At 39.8% G+C, this 14,679-nt stretch overlaps 1 protein-coding gene across 3 annotated transcripts in view; it reads right to left on the bottom strand.

Moving 5' to 3' along the window:
- Window positions 1–14,679, bottom strand: part of rpap2 (RNA polymerase II associated protein 2) — a 99,530-nt gene that overhangs the window by 38,563 nt on the left and 46,288 nt on the right. For all 3 annotated transcript variants that reach the window (XM_073062672.1, XM_073062673.1, XM_073062674.1), the window contains one exon: window positions 12,709–12,777. In XM_073062672.1, the coding sequence (XP_072918773.1) occupies window positions 12,709–12,777 (69 nt within the window). The remainder of the gene's footprint in view (window positions 1–12,708; window positions 12,778–14,679) is intronic.

Here is a 14,679-nt window from a genome sequence, read left to right as displayed (position 1 = left end):
TTTAACTCAGGTCCCTCAGTCATGGCAACATCCTTGTAAATCTTCTCTGTATTCTTTCAAACTTACTGACATTTTCCTGTAGGTAGGTGACCAGAACTGCACACAATACTCCAAATTAGGCCTCACCAACATCTTGTACAACCTTAACCTCCTCTACTCAGTACTTTGATTTATGAAGACCAATGTGCCAAGAGCATTCTTTACGACTGTATCTACTTGTGATGTCACTTTCAAGGAATTATGGATCTGTATTCCAAGATCTCCCTATTTTACTGCACTCCTCAATGCCCTGCCACTCACCGTGCAAGTCCTACCCTAGTTTGTCCTCCCAAAGTGGAACACCTCATAGTGGTCTACATTAAATGTCATCTGCCATTTTTCAGCCCATTTCTTTCATCTGGTCCAGATCCCGCTGCAAGCTCTGATAGTCTTCCTCGCTGTCCACTACACTCCCAACTTTGGTGTGATCTGCAAATCTGCTGATACACTTAACCATATTATCATCCAGAACATTGGTACAGATGACAAACAATAATGGAGCCAGCATCGATCCCTGTGGCACTCCACTAGTAACAGGCCTCCAGTCAGAGAGGCAACCAACTACTACAATTCTCTGGCTTCTCCCACAAAGCCTTCCCTTGAATGCAGAGTGACTGAACCTTCTTGACCAACCTCCCATGCAGGACCTTGTCAAAGGTCTTGCAAAAGTCCTTGAAAACAATATTCATTGCCTTGTCTTCACCAATTTCCCAGGTAACTTCCTTGAAAAACTTAGTTAGACACAACCTCACATGCACAAAGTCATGCTGACTGTCTCTAATCAGTTCCAGTCTATCCAAATACTCAAATGTCAGTCAGGTCCCTTAGAATACCTTCCAATGACTTTCCCACAATTGGTGTTGGGCTCACCAGCCTATAATTCCCTGTTTTATTTTCAGAGCACTTTTTAAACAGCGAGAAAACATTAGCTATCCTCTAACCCTCCGATTCCTCATCTGTTGTTAAAGATGACTTAAATATCTCTGCTCGGGCCCCTGCAATTTCTGCACTTGCCTCCCAGAGGGTCCAAGGAAACACCTTGCCAAGCCCCGAGGTTCTATCCACCCTAATTTTCCTCAAGACAGCTAACACCCACTCCTCTGTAATCTGTACAGGGTCTCTGAGGTTGATGCTGCTTTGCTTAACTTCTATAGACCCTGTGTCCATCTCCTGAGTAAATATTAACACCAAAAAAATCATTTCCGATCTCCCCCCAACTATTTTGGCTCCACTCATGGATTACTATTTTGATCTTCCAGAGTGCCAATGCTCTTAACATATCTGTAGAATTCTTCAGGATTCTCCATCTTACCTCATGCCTTCATTTCACTCTCCTGGTTTCTTAAGTGTTCTCTTACATTTCTTATACTCCATAAGCAACTCATTTGTTCCTACCTGTCTATACCCGCTAGGCACCTCCTTTTTTTCTTAACCAGGGCCTCAATATCTCTTGAAAACCCAAGTTCCCTAAATCTGTTATCTTTACCTTTTATTTGGATGGGCATACGCAAGCTTTGTCCTTGCAAGATTTCACTTTTGAGGGCCTCCCACTTACCAACTACACCATTGCCAGAAAACAGCCTGTTCCGATCCACACTTACCAGATCTTTTCTGATACCAACAAAATTGGCCTTTCTCCAATGTAGAATCTCAATCCGCGGACCAGACCTATCTTTTTCTCATATTTACTTTGAAAGTCGTGGCATTATGATCACTAGATGTAAAGTACTCCCTGACACAAACTTTTGTCACCTGTCTGTCGCATTCCCTAATAGCAAATCAAGTATCGTGCACTCTCTTGTTGGGACGTCTACTTATTAAGGAAACTCTCCTGAACACATTTGACAAACTCTATATATCCAATGGTTCAGCCTCATTGGGCATATGTAGCAATAACTTGCACAAATTCACCACTCCTTGGCTAAAGAAATTACTCCTCATCTCTGCTCTAAATGGGATTCTTCCACTATTGTAAACATCTTCTCCAAGCCTACTCTATCTAGGCCTTTCAGTATTTGGGGAGTTTCAATGAGATCCTTCCCCACTCTTCTAAACTCCAGTGAGTACAGGCCCAGAACATTAGATGCTCCTCATATGTTAAACTTTTCTTTCCCAGGATCATTGTTGGAACTTCTCCAATGCCAGTATATCCCTTCTTTGATAAGGGGCCCAAAACTGCTTACATTACTCCAAGAGCAGTCTAACCAATGCCCTGTAAGCCTCAGCATTAGATTTTTGCTCTTACATTTTAGAACCATACAAACGATAGAAACAGTTCCTAAATCCGATAAGAGGTTTCCCAAACTACATCCCTCCTGTAGGTGATAACAGCTGGGACGTTATGTGGACTAGCCATTGTTCTGTTTTAGGACTGTTGATATCAAGAATTGTATCCTTAGCCATTTTAATCTTTGCACTGTCAACATGAAAACTGCAACACATTGCTCAGAGCTGAGCATTAATAATAGGTTGTAAAATGTTACAAATTTATCCCTTCAGTTTTCTCCCCCCAGACAATACATTCAAAGTTTATCTTTTGAATCCTGCAATGGGCCAAAACTATCACTTGCAGCTCACCAGTTCTGTACATAGTTAATTGGGTACTTATTTTGCATTCTATCTTATCTGCTAACCTTTCAGCTATCTAACGGGAGCTTTCATTGCTTTTACTAATCCACGACACTTATCCCTGCTCTCTTGGGAGTTACGCTCCTTTAGGGATAGAAGTATTTTTTATTTCTCAAATGTATTTTTACAAGGCAAGTTAATCTCTGCGGGCAACAGAAAGGTCAGGAGATGGAGGAAGCTGAACTTGGTATCTCAGATGAATTATGTGGATGCTGGCTCATGCAAACTGCTGTCAATGGAAACTCAATGTATAGTTCTGGAGGGTGGAATACAGCAGAAATGTATCAAATTACAGTGGTGTCACGGGAGTTAAAATTATTTCTCTATCAGTTACCTTGGGATTAGATTTAGAAAAATGTTGCTGGAGTTTAGAAAAGAATAAGTACTTGATTGAAACATGCAAAACCTTCATAGGTTTTGACAGGGTGAATGTATGGTGCCTGTCGGAGAACCTAGAAGCAGGGATAGCTGTTTAAATGATCAGGGGCTGCCCATTTAACAGAGACAAAGTTATTTTTATTTCTTCTCAGTGGTCCCAAGTTCTTGCCACTCTTCCTCAAAGTGGAAATATGGTCTTTGGATAGCTTTAAAGCACAAATAGGTGAATACCTAATTTTTAAAAAAGTGGGTAAAAATTACCGGTACCATAGGTTAACAGAAATGCATAGTTAAGGTTATAATCAAATAATAAACCAAGATTATTCCACAGGCTTACAAGGGCCAAGCTATGAAAATATGCTTATGAATAAAGTTGTGTAAATGCACAAACTGTAATGAATAAGGTTGGTGAGCCACCAACACAAATAGTTAGCAACATGGGAAAACATTGTGACTACGACTGAACCAAAGCTCAACCAAAAGATCAAGACTGAGTACATAAACACAAGAGATCCTGCAGATGCTGGAAATCCAGAGTAAACACACACACAATGCTGGAGGAACATTCACCTCCTCCCCTTTATCACATGGTCCATTCACCTCTCCCATCAGATTCCTTCTTTTCCAGCCCTTTTCCAACTATGGCCTCACAGTTTCTCATTTCATCTTCCCCCTCACCTGGCTTCACCTGTCACCTTCCAGCCTGTACTCCTCCTCTTCCCACCTTATTCTGGCATCTCCCCCCTCCTTTTCTAGGCCGATGAAGAGCCCCACCCTGAAATGTAAACTCTTTATTCCTTTCTATTGATGTTGCCTGACATGCTGACTTCCTCCAGCATTTTGTGTGTGTTTACTACGACTGCACACTTAACATTCCTGGAAACAAGGTGTTTGAAAACACAGGGAAGAAAAAAAAATGGGTGGCAGCAGCGATGAGGAAATATATCTGTTAATTCTGAAGAGAGGAGGTCAAGGCCAGAATTCATTGGTTAGAGTTAAGTAACACAAAGGAACCATATCACACACATCCTACGCAATCAGGAGAGCCCACCAATCCCTCTATTTTCTGAGGAGGCTCAAGAGAGCTAGGTTATGCACATTATACTCACGTCATTCTACAAATATGCAGTAGAAAGCACCTAACAAGCTGCACCACTGCATGGTATGGAAACCACACTGTGGCTAACAGGTTGCCCTACAACAGGTGGGAAAAATTTGCAATCCTTCATCAGTACTTGCCTACCTGCCATCAAGGACATAAATACAGAAGGGTGCTGGAAATGGGCCCTAATGATCCTATCCACCCTGTTTGTCTCACTTCCAACAGGAAACAACAGAGCACCCACACCACGACCAACAGACTCAAAAACAGTTTGTTTGCCCAAACAGAAAGGCTGATCAATACCTCCACCCACTAACCCACCTCTCCACACCCCCCACCACCACTACCTTTCCATTTCCTGTTAATTACCTTATGTACAGACACTTCTACGCCTAGATTCCCTTTATGGACATACAATCAATGTATATAAGCTATCTTATGCATTTACATTCATTGTGTTTTTTGATTATTATTGTGTTCTTTATCTTATGTGTTTTTTATACTGCATTGGATCAGGAGTAAGAATTATTTCATTCTCCTTTATATTTGTGTAAAGGAAATGACATTAGCAATGTTGAATCTATAGTTCACCAAATAGCGAGAGGTGCATACATGTAGGAACATTATAGAGACACTCAGCAAATGTTGTGCGTCGATCCTGGGACATCAGCTGCCTGAAGAAAGATAGGGATTATTTTAGAAGGGAAAGAAGTGATGGATTTCTTGATATGTGTTCAGTATTTCTTCCATTAGTACGCTTTCAGCTCATCAAGGAAGTAGGCATTGCAGATCCAATTTTGTGGGAAAAGATGGGTGAAGTATCAGTGAGGCAATTCTAACGGCACACTGATCATAAGATTTAGACTAGAAATGCAAGAGTCAATCCTAAATGGCGGAGAGTTAATTGCAATAGAACTGGGGGGGTGGTGGAAGTGTAGCCGAACATTTTTAGATCAATGATGAGGTCTGGCTGACTGTACATTCAACACCGCTGTGCTACACATTACTGTTTCCAAGCTTCCATTGCTTTTGCAGAGCCATCAAAGTGGTGAACGTGATGGAAAGCAGGAACATCAAACGAACCAAAAAACTGCAGAAGATGCAACATAAAAATTGCTTAAGAATTCAGAGTGTCAAGTATCATCTGTGGAGGCAAAAGGAATGACATACCCTTCAGATTGAGGCACTGCATCACTACTGAGAACGTACAGGAAAAAGAGCCTGTATGTGGAAGTGGTGGGGGGCAGTGATGACGCAGAATCTGGTTGGTGATAGGGGGAAATCAGATCAGATGAGGTGGGAGTGGAGGTGGGTAGGGAAGATAGGCAGATGGAACCATGAAGGTGAACCAAGGGAGAAGAAACTCAGAGAGATAGATAGGTGGTGGAACACAGCAGGTCCTGACGAAGGGTCTCGGCCCGAAACGTCGACCGTGCTTCTCCTTATAGATGCTGCCTGACCTGCTGTGCTCCACCAGCATTCTGTGTGTGTTGTTTGAATTTCCAGCATCTGCAGATTTCCTCGTGTTTGCTAGATTGATAAATACGTGGTGATGGACAGACATAACCAAGTGATGGAATCAGAGTCAGAGGCAGAATCAGATTTATTTCCACTATCTCATAAAATGTCAAATCCTTTTGTTTTACAGCAGCAGGAAAGTGCAAAGACATAAAAAAAACTCTAAATTACAACATAAATAAATACTTGGATTTATGGAGTGTTCAGAAATCTATTGACACAGGTGAAGAAGCTGTTCAGAATTGTTGAATGTGGGTCTTCAGCATCCTGTATCTCCTCCTGAAGGTCATAATAGGAAGAGGACATGTCTTGTATGGTAACACGGGCAGGTGGGGGGGGGGGGGGGGGTTGGAGGTTGAGAAAAGTGTGGAAAATGTGAATGGAGAGATACCCTGGGTGGAGGAGTGGAAGTGGGATAGACACACAGGGAGAGTGGGTTACCTGGAATCTGAAATTTCAATGTTCATACCATTGAGCTATAAGCTACACAAAAGGAATATATGCTATTCTCTTAGTTTGGATTTGGCTCCACCACAGCAGTGGAGAAGGATGAGGAGACAGGTCAGTGTGTCCCTGCACCTACTCCCTCACCATAATTCCAGTGACATAAACAGCACTTAAATGCGAGGCAGAAATTCACATGCACCTCCTCCAACCTACCTATTATATTCTGCAACCTTTCTGCAGAACACCTGTGCTCTACCTACAACAGCTATCTTCACCTACCAGTTAAATTAACAAGGTTCCGATGTACTTTGGAGGAATGGTTACAAATAACAGGACACAAATTAGAAACTTAAAAGAGTGGGTATTTGGGGTGGGAGATATTGCAAGGCAAATATTTCAGAAGGTGAACTTACACACCTGAATCCCAGGCTACCACTGCTGAGGCAACATTGGCTCTACCTCTCCACTCAAACTGGATTCAAATATTTTCTCCACATACAGTAAATACATTATTTAATAGCTTTAATAATTTACATTCTTACCAAAAGGTGTGTGGACTCAAATCCCTTCACTCCTTTAACATTATATACTTAGATCATGTTATAGAGCCATTAAGCTAATGAAGATCAGATTCAGTTTTGTTCTTGTTCGAAGCTTCTACCTGTCATTGCTGCAGAGCCACTCCATCAGCAATATGAGATATTTCTCTTGGAGTCTGTCAATTCTTTGAAACAAATGGACTATTTCAGAATCACCCCTATGCCTGTAGTAACTGTATACAAATGAGGTATTTGAGACTATATATAAAATAAGTTATCGTAAGTAATTTTAGCAATTGCCAAATTTATGGCATGTGCCATTACTTTAAAAGCTGGGCAAATATGAGAGATAATCTGCTATACAACAAAACAGTTTTTTTTAAAGGAATAATTGTGTGGGTACATGCATTTCACATTATAAAAGAAAAAACTCAGACTAAAATCACATTTTTTTGGGTGTTTTCCTTCTACTTTAAATACATAGCCTTCATCTTATATCTTACACAGAAATTAATGTTAAGCAAAAAAACAAGCTGCAACTGAAACCATCCTGGAATCTATTCCGGAGCTGTGCATGTCAGCTGAATATTGCCTCTTGTGTATATCTTTGAATAGCAGAGTTAACTGAAATGACTGATGGCTTTTGTCCTGTGGTCCACATCATTTGAAGTATGTTCCAATGTATATCCCAAAGCTAGCACTTTACTCCCAGTACAGTACAACCACGCTCATGCTTTTAGGTGAAAATGTTGGAAGATTAAATCTAAGCTCTGTTGGCAAAATTGACCACAATTCAGTGCCAGTTCAGACAAAAAATTAGCCAAGACATTTTTTGTACATCAAGCTCTGAAAGCTTTCCATTAGCTTTCACCCAGGGTATATAATACACATCCGGCAGGAATCCTAGCAATGTGAAAAAAATACATTTTATACTAGCAAAATATTGAAAGATGCATTTATCTGCATCATTTAATTTTGCAAATTACTCTCTCACCTTAAACACAACTGTAAATTCAGAAGGTATACTGAAATCCATACAATTGACAAAGCTAATTTGTGAATTACAAATTACAAATGTAATTTAATCAGATTTAATCGGATAATGCAAGTTCAGAACTAAAGTTTGTAAGCACATGAAAATCAGTAAAAACCACAAAGTACTAAGAACAGTATCCATTACCCTCTTGAATGTTTTTGAATCTGTAAATGTTATTCTGTAACTGGTCATGGCTGAAATCACAGCAGCGAACAAAACAAATACTAGCATGACATTTTCGGTTTGCGGGTGCTTTATGAAATCTATTCAAGTGTGCAAAAACATTAAGAGTCTAAATTTATAGAAAGTAAATTGCTGCTGTTCTGTTGAATTCTATGGATTCACTGAATGCAGTGAAAATTGTGCCAGAAACGTTAAAAAATTCATAAGATCTGTTTCACAAATTAGCCGTTCACCCATACAAGTTAGGAATAAAAATGACAAAAGATTTGTTCTTACAGTCGATTAAAAATTTATATCAAAGCATTCCAGTAAAGTTACTTTCTGTGTTCTGATTTAATGACTCATTTGAGCACTAGCTGGCTTTATAACACAGATGCAAGACTTACTGAAGCCTTCACTAACACTTGCTTGAATTTACTTCCCTGGGACAGGAAAGCTGAAATAATGTGTCAGACTGAAGTAATATCAAGGATAGGAAATGCAATGCTGAGGATGCTGTGAAGATAGCCTGCAGCATATTTTGACCTGCAAATGTCTACTGGGAACATCTCCACCCAAGAAGTTCCTCTGACCTGGCAGGCCCAAAGAGAAGCATGGTGCAGCCTGGAGTGAGATCTTTACAATTCTGTAATCCAAGTTGAAAATATTCCAACTGCTCGAAAGCTTCAAAACTGATAAAACTTATTATTCTGGCAGAACATTAAACCACCAGTGATTTATTTAAAATGCAGGATTCATGTTAAAGGCTACATGTAGCACTTGGCCCATACACAGAATCTTGGTTGCAATTAGAAAGTAAATGATTTTGTTCTATAACTAAAGTGATCAAAAACTGCAATTATTTCTACCAATATAAAGACATTAGCAAAATACCACAAGAATGCAGGATAATGCTGTCCACACTCTCTCAACATTAAAATGTGGACGAGAATGGAACTGCACATATATGTCAAGCGCTCAAAGAGCTCCAATCAACTGGGTGTAAGATTTATGGGTTACAAGTTAATTATTGTTACCATAAGAAATACTTATTATTATAATAAAAGTATTTGCATAGATCCATCATTAAGGATCCCCACCACCCAGAATGCACCCTGTTATCATCACGTAGGAGGTACAGGAGCCTGAAGGCATACACTCAGTGATTCAGGAACAGCTTCTTCCCCTCTGCCATCCGATTCTTAAATGGACACTGAACCCATGAACACTATCTCACTACTTCTTTATTTGTCATTTTGCACTACTTATTTTAACTCAACTATTCATTGGACATTTTATATATATACACACATACACACTTAATGTAACTCTTTTTTCTCTATATTTATCACGCACTTCATTGTACAGCTGCCACTAAGATAACAAATTTCACGACATATGTCAGTGATATTAAACCTGATTGATTCTGTTCTCCCTTATAAATTGTATTGTCTATAACCTGACCACACGTCACTGTCCCTCATAATTTCACACTCAAAATGCTGGAGGAACTCAACAGACCAGGCAGCAGCTATGGAGAGGAATAAATGGCTGACATTTTAGATCAAGGCCCTTTATTAGGACTCAGCCAGAAGGATCTTGGTCCAAAATGTTGACTCTTCAGATGCTGCCTGACTTGCAGTGCTCCTTCAGAATTTTGTGTTTGCTACGCTAAAAATCAGCATTTGCAGAATCTCTAGTGTTCCTCATAGCTTATATTCTTTACATTTGGGGCTTCATGAAGTCAGGCAGCACCTCAAATTCTCAACTATTTTTGTTATTCTCCAATCAAAGCACTACACTTTACATTAAACTGGTGAAATCACACAAAATTAAAAGACACTGTGTTTAGGCTGTGAACTGATTTAAATTGGTATTCAGATTAATAAATAATTAATATGTAAACCCAGCAAATAACAGGCAAAGAGAAAGATGGCATTTATATGAGAAAACGAAACACGGATAAAGCGACCAGCTAGTTTTGGACATGAATGAATACCACTGCATTCTTAATACCATCACAGCTGCTGCTGACGGGCGACTGCGTCACAGGATTCACTCAAACCATGTCATCAGGCTTGTGGAACACAACTGTGGTTGGCCTCATCAAGGACGATGACAAGATGGAGTACAGAGAAGAAGTGGCGCAGCTGGTGAATTGGTGTGAAAAGAACAACCTAAGCCTAAATGTGGAGAAGACCCACTGTGGACTTGAAGAAGGTGCAGACGAACCATCCCCTATGCGAACATCCGTAGAGAGAGTTAAGTGCACCAAGCTCCTGGAAGTCCACATCACGAACGACCTCACTTGGTGCCTTAATATCACCCCCCTGAACAAGAAGGGACAGCAGCACCTCCACTTCCTAAGAAGATTGAGGCAAGCAAGGCTTCCCCCACCCATATCTCTGCATCTTATCTGCATTTTACAAAAGCACCACTGAGAGCATCCTGACAAGTTGCATCTCCATCTGGTATGGGAGCAGTTGAGCATCATAGGGGTCTTCCCTACCATCCATTGTGGACATTTATCAGGAGCACTGCGTATGCAGGGCCCTTGGTATTATTAAGGATTCCACCCATCCATCCAGCATCCTCTTTGACTTTCTACCATCAGGCAGGAAACTACGATGCATAAAAACAAGAACGGTCAGGATGAGAAACAGTTTCTTCCCTCAGACGATTAGACTTCTGAACTTCCTGCTGTTCATATTCAAAGTGTCACTGGTTAATCTGTTCCATACTTTACACTATTTAATTTATGCACTTTAGTTTGTTACTTATGCGTGATTCATCTGTAGAGTTCATCTTTACCTTTGTAAGTTATTGTGTGTTATATGCATTACTGTGCTTTACACCCTGGTTCATAGAAACGTCGTCTCGTTTCCATATACATTTAATGGTTATAAACATTATATATATGTATATAGTTAAATGACAATAAACAACTTGACTTAAACCCTGAATTTATTGGCTATCATGCACATTGATAATAATATGCATAATTGCTGATGGAGTGCTATGCTAACAAGATAATTTTATTTTAATTTTATTCCTCAAATTAATTCCTCAACAAGGATGATTTTATATTCAGTCTCATATCCACGAGATCACAATTTGGGTACGGTAGTGTGGTGGCTAGCACAACGCTTTACATTACCAGCGACCCAGGTTCAATTCCCGTCGCCGCCTGTAAGGAGTCTGCACATTCTCCCTGTGACCATGTGGGTTTCTTCCGGGTACTCCAGTTTTCTTCCATAGTCCAAAAACATACTGGTTGGAAGGTTAAATGGTCAGTGGTTAGGCTAGGATTAAATTGGGGATGCTGGGTGGAGTGGCTCAAAGGTCTGAAAGGAAACAGATTCCATGTTGTATCTCAATAAATAAATACATTTCCTGTAATAGATTGCAGAAGTTAAAATAACTGGAATGTCATTCAGTGTGTAGAGGTCAGTACACATATGTAACCTTGTTAACAGTTAATAAATTCTTGAAATTTATGTGACCTTTTTTAAAAAAAGGAACATTATAGTTATGGAATAAATGTAGAGTATCAGAATCTGATTAAATAATTAATAATTAAATTATCACAACAACCCCCTGCTAAAATTTTGACAACAGAGTGGTTTAAAGACAGTGCCATGCAGAGAATGTTTATAGAATTAAAGAAATAGAGGATAGGGGCTAGATAACAAGAACAATAATGGCTGAGGTCTTCATTGGAAATAACATGCAAAACAACGATCTTGTTGCCCAAATGCATTAATTCATGATCAAGCAAAACATTGAAAGGCAATTTTTCCATCTCCCTTAAATCATACATTAAAATATACTTAATGCTTAAATGCTGCACTGGAATGAATCTCCATTTTTTCCAATTCAAAATTAAAACAAAATATCAAATATTCATTTTAGGAACTTATTCCAGTTTAACTCAGTTTTTCCCTGACTAGATTTGGATATACAGTATTTAAATACATACAAGTTACTTTACTTAATCATAAATAAAACAGTAATATAAATGTTAACATTTAATAAGCTATTCAGTACGCTATATATTATGTACCTACAGCACAAGGACCCAGAACTGTACAACAGAGAGAAAAATGTTTATAGCTTTCCATGATGCAAACACGAGGAAATCTGCAGATGCTAGAAATTCAAGCAACACACACAAAATGCTGATGGAATGCAGCAGGTCAGGCAGCATCTATAGGGAGAAGCACTGTCGACGTTTCGGGCCGAGACCCTTCGTAGTCCCGACGAAGGGTCTCGGTCTGAAACGTCAACTGTACTTCTTCTTATAGATGCTGCCTGGCCTGCTGCGTTCCACCAGCATTTTGTGTGTGTTGCCATAGCTTTCCATGATATCTTCAATTCAGAACAAGACAGCGGTGTTTAATAAAATAAGCAGGTACTATAAACGTCAGCTGAGGACATGGGTGAACCAGGATGAAAAGATCTTGAATCAAACAACCTGATGATGTCCGATGTAAAACAACATACAAAGACATTATAAAACTAATCCTGTAAAGAAGGTCCACCAGCTGGAATTAATATGAGTAAATCTAATCCAACAAGAGTGGACAAATCTAGAGGTTCAGATTATGAAAAATACAAGTGCTATGAAATTTTACACAGTAAAAAAGTGTGCATTTTGTACATTTTCAGTGTATTATTTCATATGATGGAAGCAAACCCAACCGCAGACTATTTTCAAAACTGACCAGTAAAGAAAGTGATAAATGTAGTCTTCATGCTTTTAAACTTTATGTGACTACTAATCATTTATCCAATATAAACTCTTCTCAAGGACATTTTATATTAACTTCTGAACAAAAATAACATTGTGAAACACTTACACTGAAAGCAGCACAACCGCAATCAAGGTCCACTCCTGAGTTCTGTGAATAATATTTTTGTTGGTCAGTCTGAAAAACAATCACAGAAAATAATCAGCTAAAAGAAGCGACTTCTTGAACCTTCAATTAATAATAAAAACGATCTTATTTCTTAAAGAGCTCAAGTGCATACACAAAGACACGGTTTTGGTCAGATACCACAGCTCCCAGCCAATATACCTGAGCTCCAGTTTCAGAGCCATTTCAACTCCCCTCCGCATTCTCACACCAACTTGTCTGTCCTTGGCCTCTTCCCAGCCAGGGCGAGACCATATGCAAACTGGAGGAACAGCACCTCACGTTCCTCCTGAGCAGACTACAAGCAAACAGCATGAATACAGAATTCTCTAATTTCAGGTAACCTACACCTGCTCACAGAATCATAGAGTTATATATAGCTCTGGAAACAAGCCTTTCAATACTAACATTTCCATGCCAAACAAGTTATCTAACTGAGCCAGTCTCATTTGATTGCTGTGGCCCATTTTCCTCTAAACCAGGGGTTCACAACCTTTTTTATGCCATGGACCCCTGACACTAACCGAGGAGTCCATGGACCCCAGGTTGGGAAATGCTGCTTTAAATGTTTCCTATCCACGTACCTGTTCACACTTTAAAATGCCTAACTGAACTTGCTTCCACAACGTTCTCTGGCAGCTTGCTGAGTGAAAAGGTTGTTCTGCAGTTCCCTTTTAAAACTTTTCCTCTCACTTTAAACCCATGCTCTCCAGTTTTCGACTCTCCTGCCATGGGGAAAAGGCCGTGGCTAGTCACTTATCTAGGTTCCTCACGATTTTATAAACCTCTATAAAATCACCCCACAAACTTGATGAAAAAAAGTATTGCCGTATCCAGCCTCTCCTTACACTCAAACCCTCCAGTCCCAGTAACACCTTCATAAATCTTTATTTCTTTTCAGTTTAATGACATTCTTCTGGTTGCAATATTCCAAATATGGACTTACCAATGGCTTGTAGAGCTGTGATGTGATGTCCCAACTCCAGTTTTGTACTCTGTACCCTAAATGATGAAGACAAGCGTGCCAAATACCTTCTTCACCACTCTCTCTGCCTTGAAGTCACCAATTCAAGGAACTACAACTACATCTGCTCACCTAGATCTCTCTACAACACTTCCAAGGGACCCAACCATTGACTGTGCAAGTTTGTGTTAACAAAATGCAATTCTTGGTATACTTCTGAGTTAAGCTCTATCTGCCATTCCTCAGCCCACTGGCCCAGATGACCACGATCCCTTGTGATCTTAGATAACCTTCTTATTGTCCATTATACCACAAATTTAGTGTCATCCACAGACTTACTAAATCTGGTACCTATGAGGGGTGATTGATAAGTTTGTGGCCTAAGGTAGAAGGAGTCAATTTTAGAAAACCTAGCACATCTATTTTTCAACATAGTCCCCTCCTACATTTACACACTTAGTCCAGCGGTCATGGACCATACAGATCCCTTCTTCGTAGAAGTCGGCATCTTGGACCTCCAGAAGTGGTCTACAGCAGGGGTGATGGATAAGTACGTGGCCTAAGGTAGAAGGAGATGAGTTATGAACTTCAAACTTTCTGCATAATCACTCAAAGAGTTGAACTGCACGTGCATATAATGAGAGCTGTATAACTCATCTCCTTCTACCTTAGGCCACGAACGTATCAATCACCCCTACTGTGGATCACTTCTGGAGGTCCAAGACACCAACTTCTACAAAGAAGGGATCCGTATGCTCCACGACCGCTGGACTAAGTGTGTAAATGTAGGAGGGGACTATGTTGAAAAATAAATGTGCTAGGTTTTCTAAAATTGACTCCTTCTACCTTAGGCCATGAACTTATCAATCACCCCTCGTACATTAGCATTTTAATCATTAATATAATTGATGAACAAAAGTGGACCTAGCATTGATTCCTCTTATAAACCA

The sequence above is a fragment of the Hemitrygon akajei genome, chromosome 12 (genome assembly GCF_048418815.1).
Source record: "Hemitrygon akajei chromosome 12, sHemAka1.3, whole genome shotgun sequence".
Classification (NCBI taxonomy): Eukaryota; Metazoa; Chordata; class Chondrichthyes; order Myliobatiformes; family Dasyatidae; genus Hemitrygon; species Hemitrygon akajei.
The sequence above is the reverse complement of the archived record's forward strand: the minus strand, read 5'-3'. Positions and strand labels throughout refer to the sequence as shown.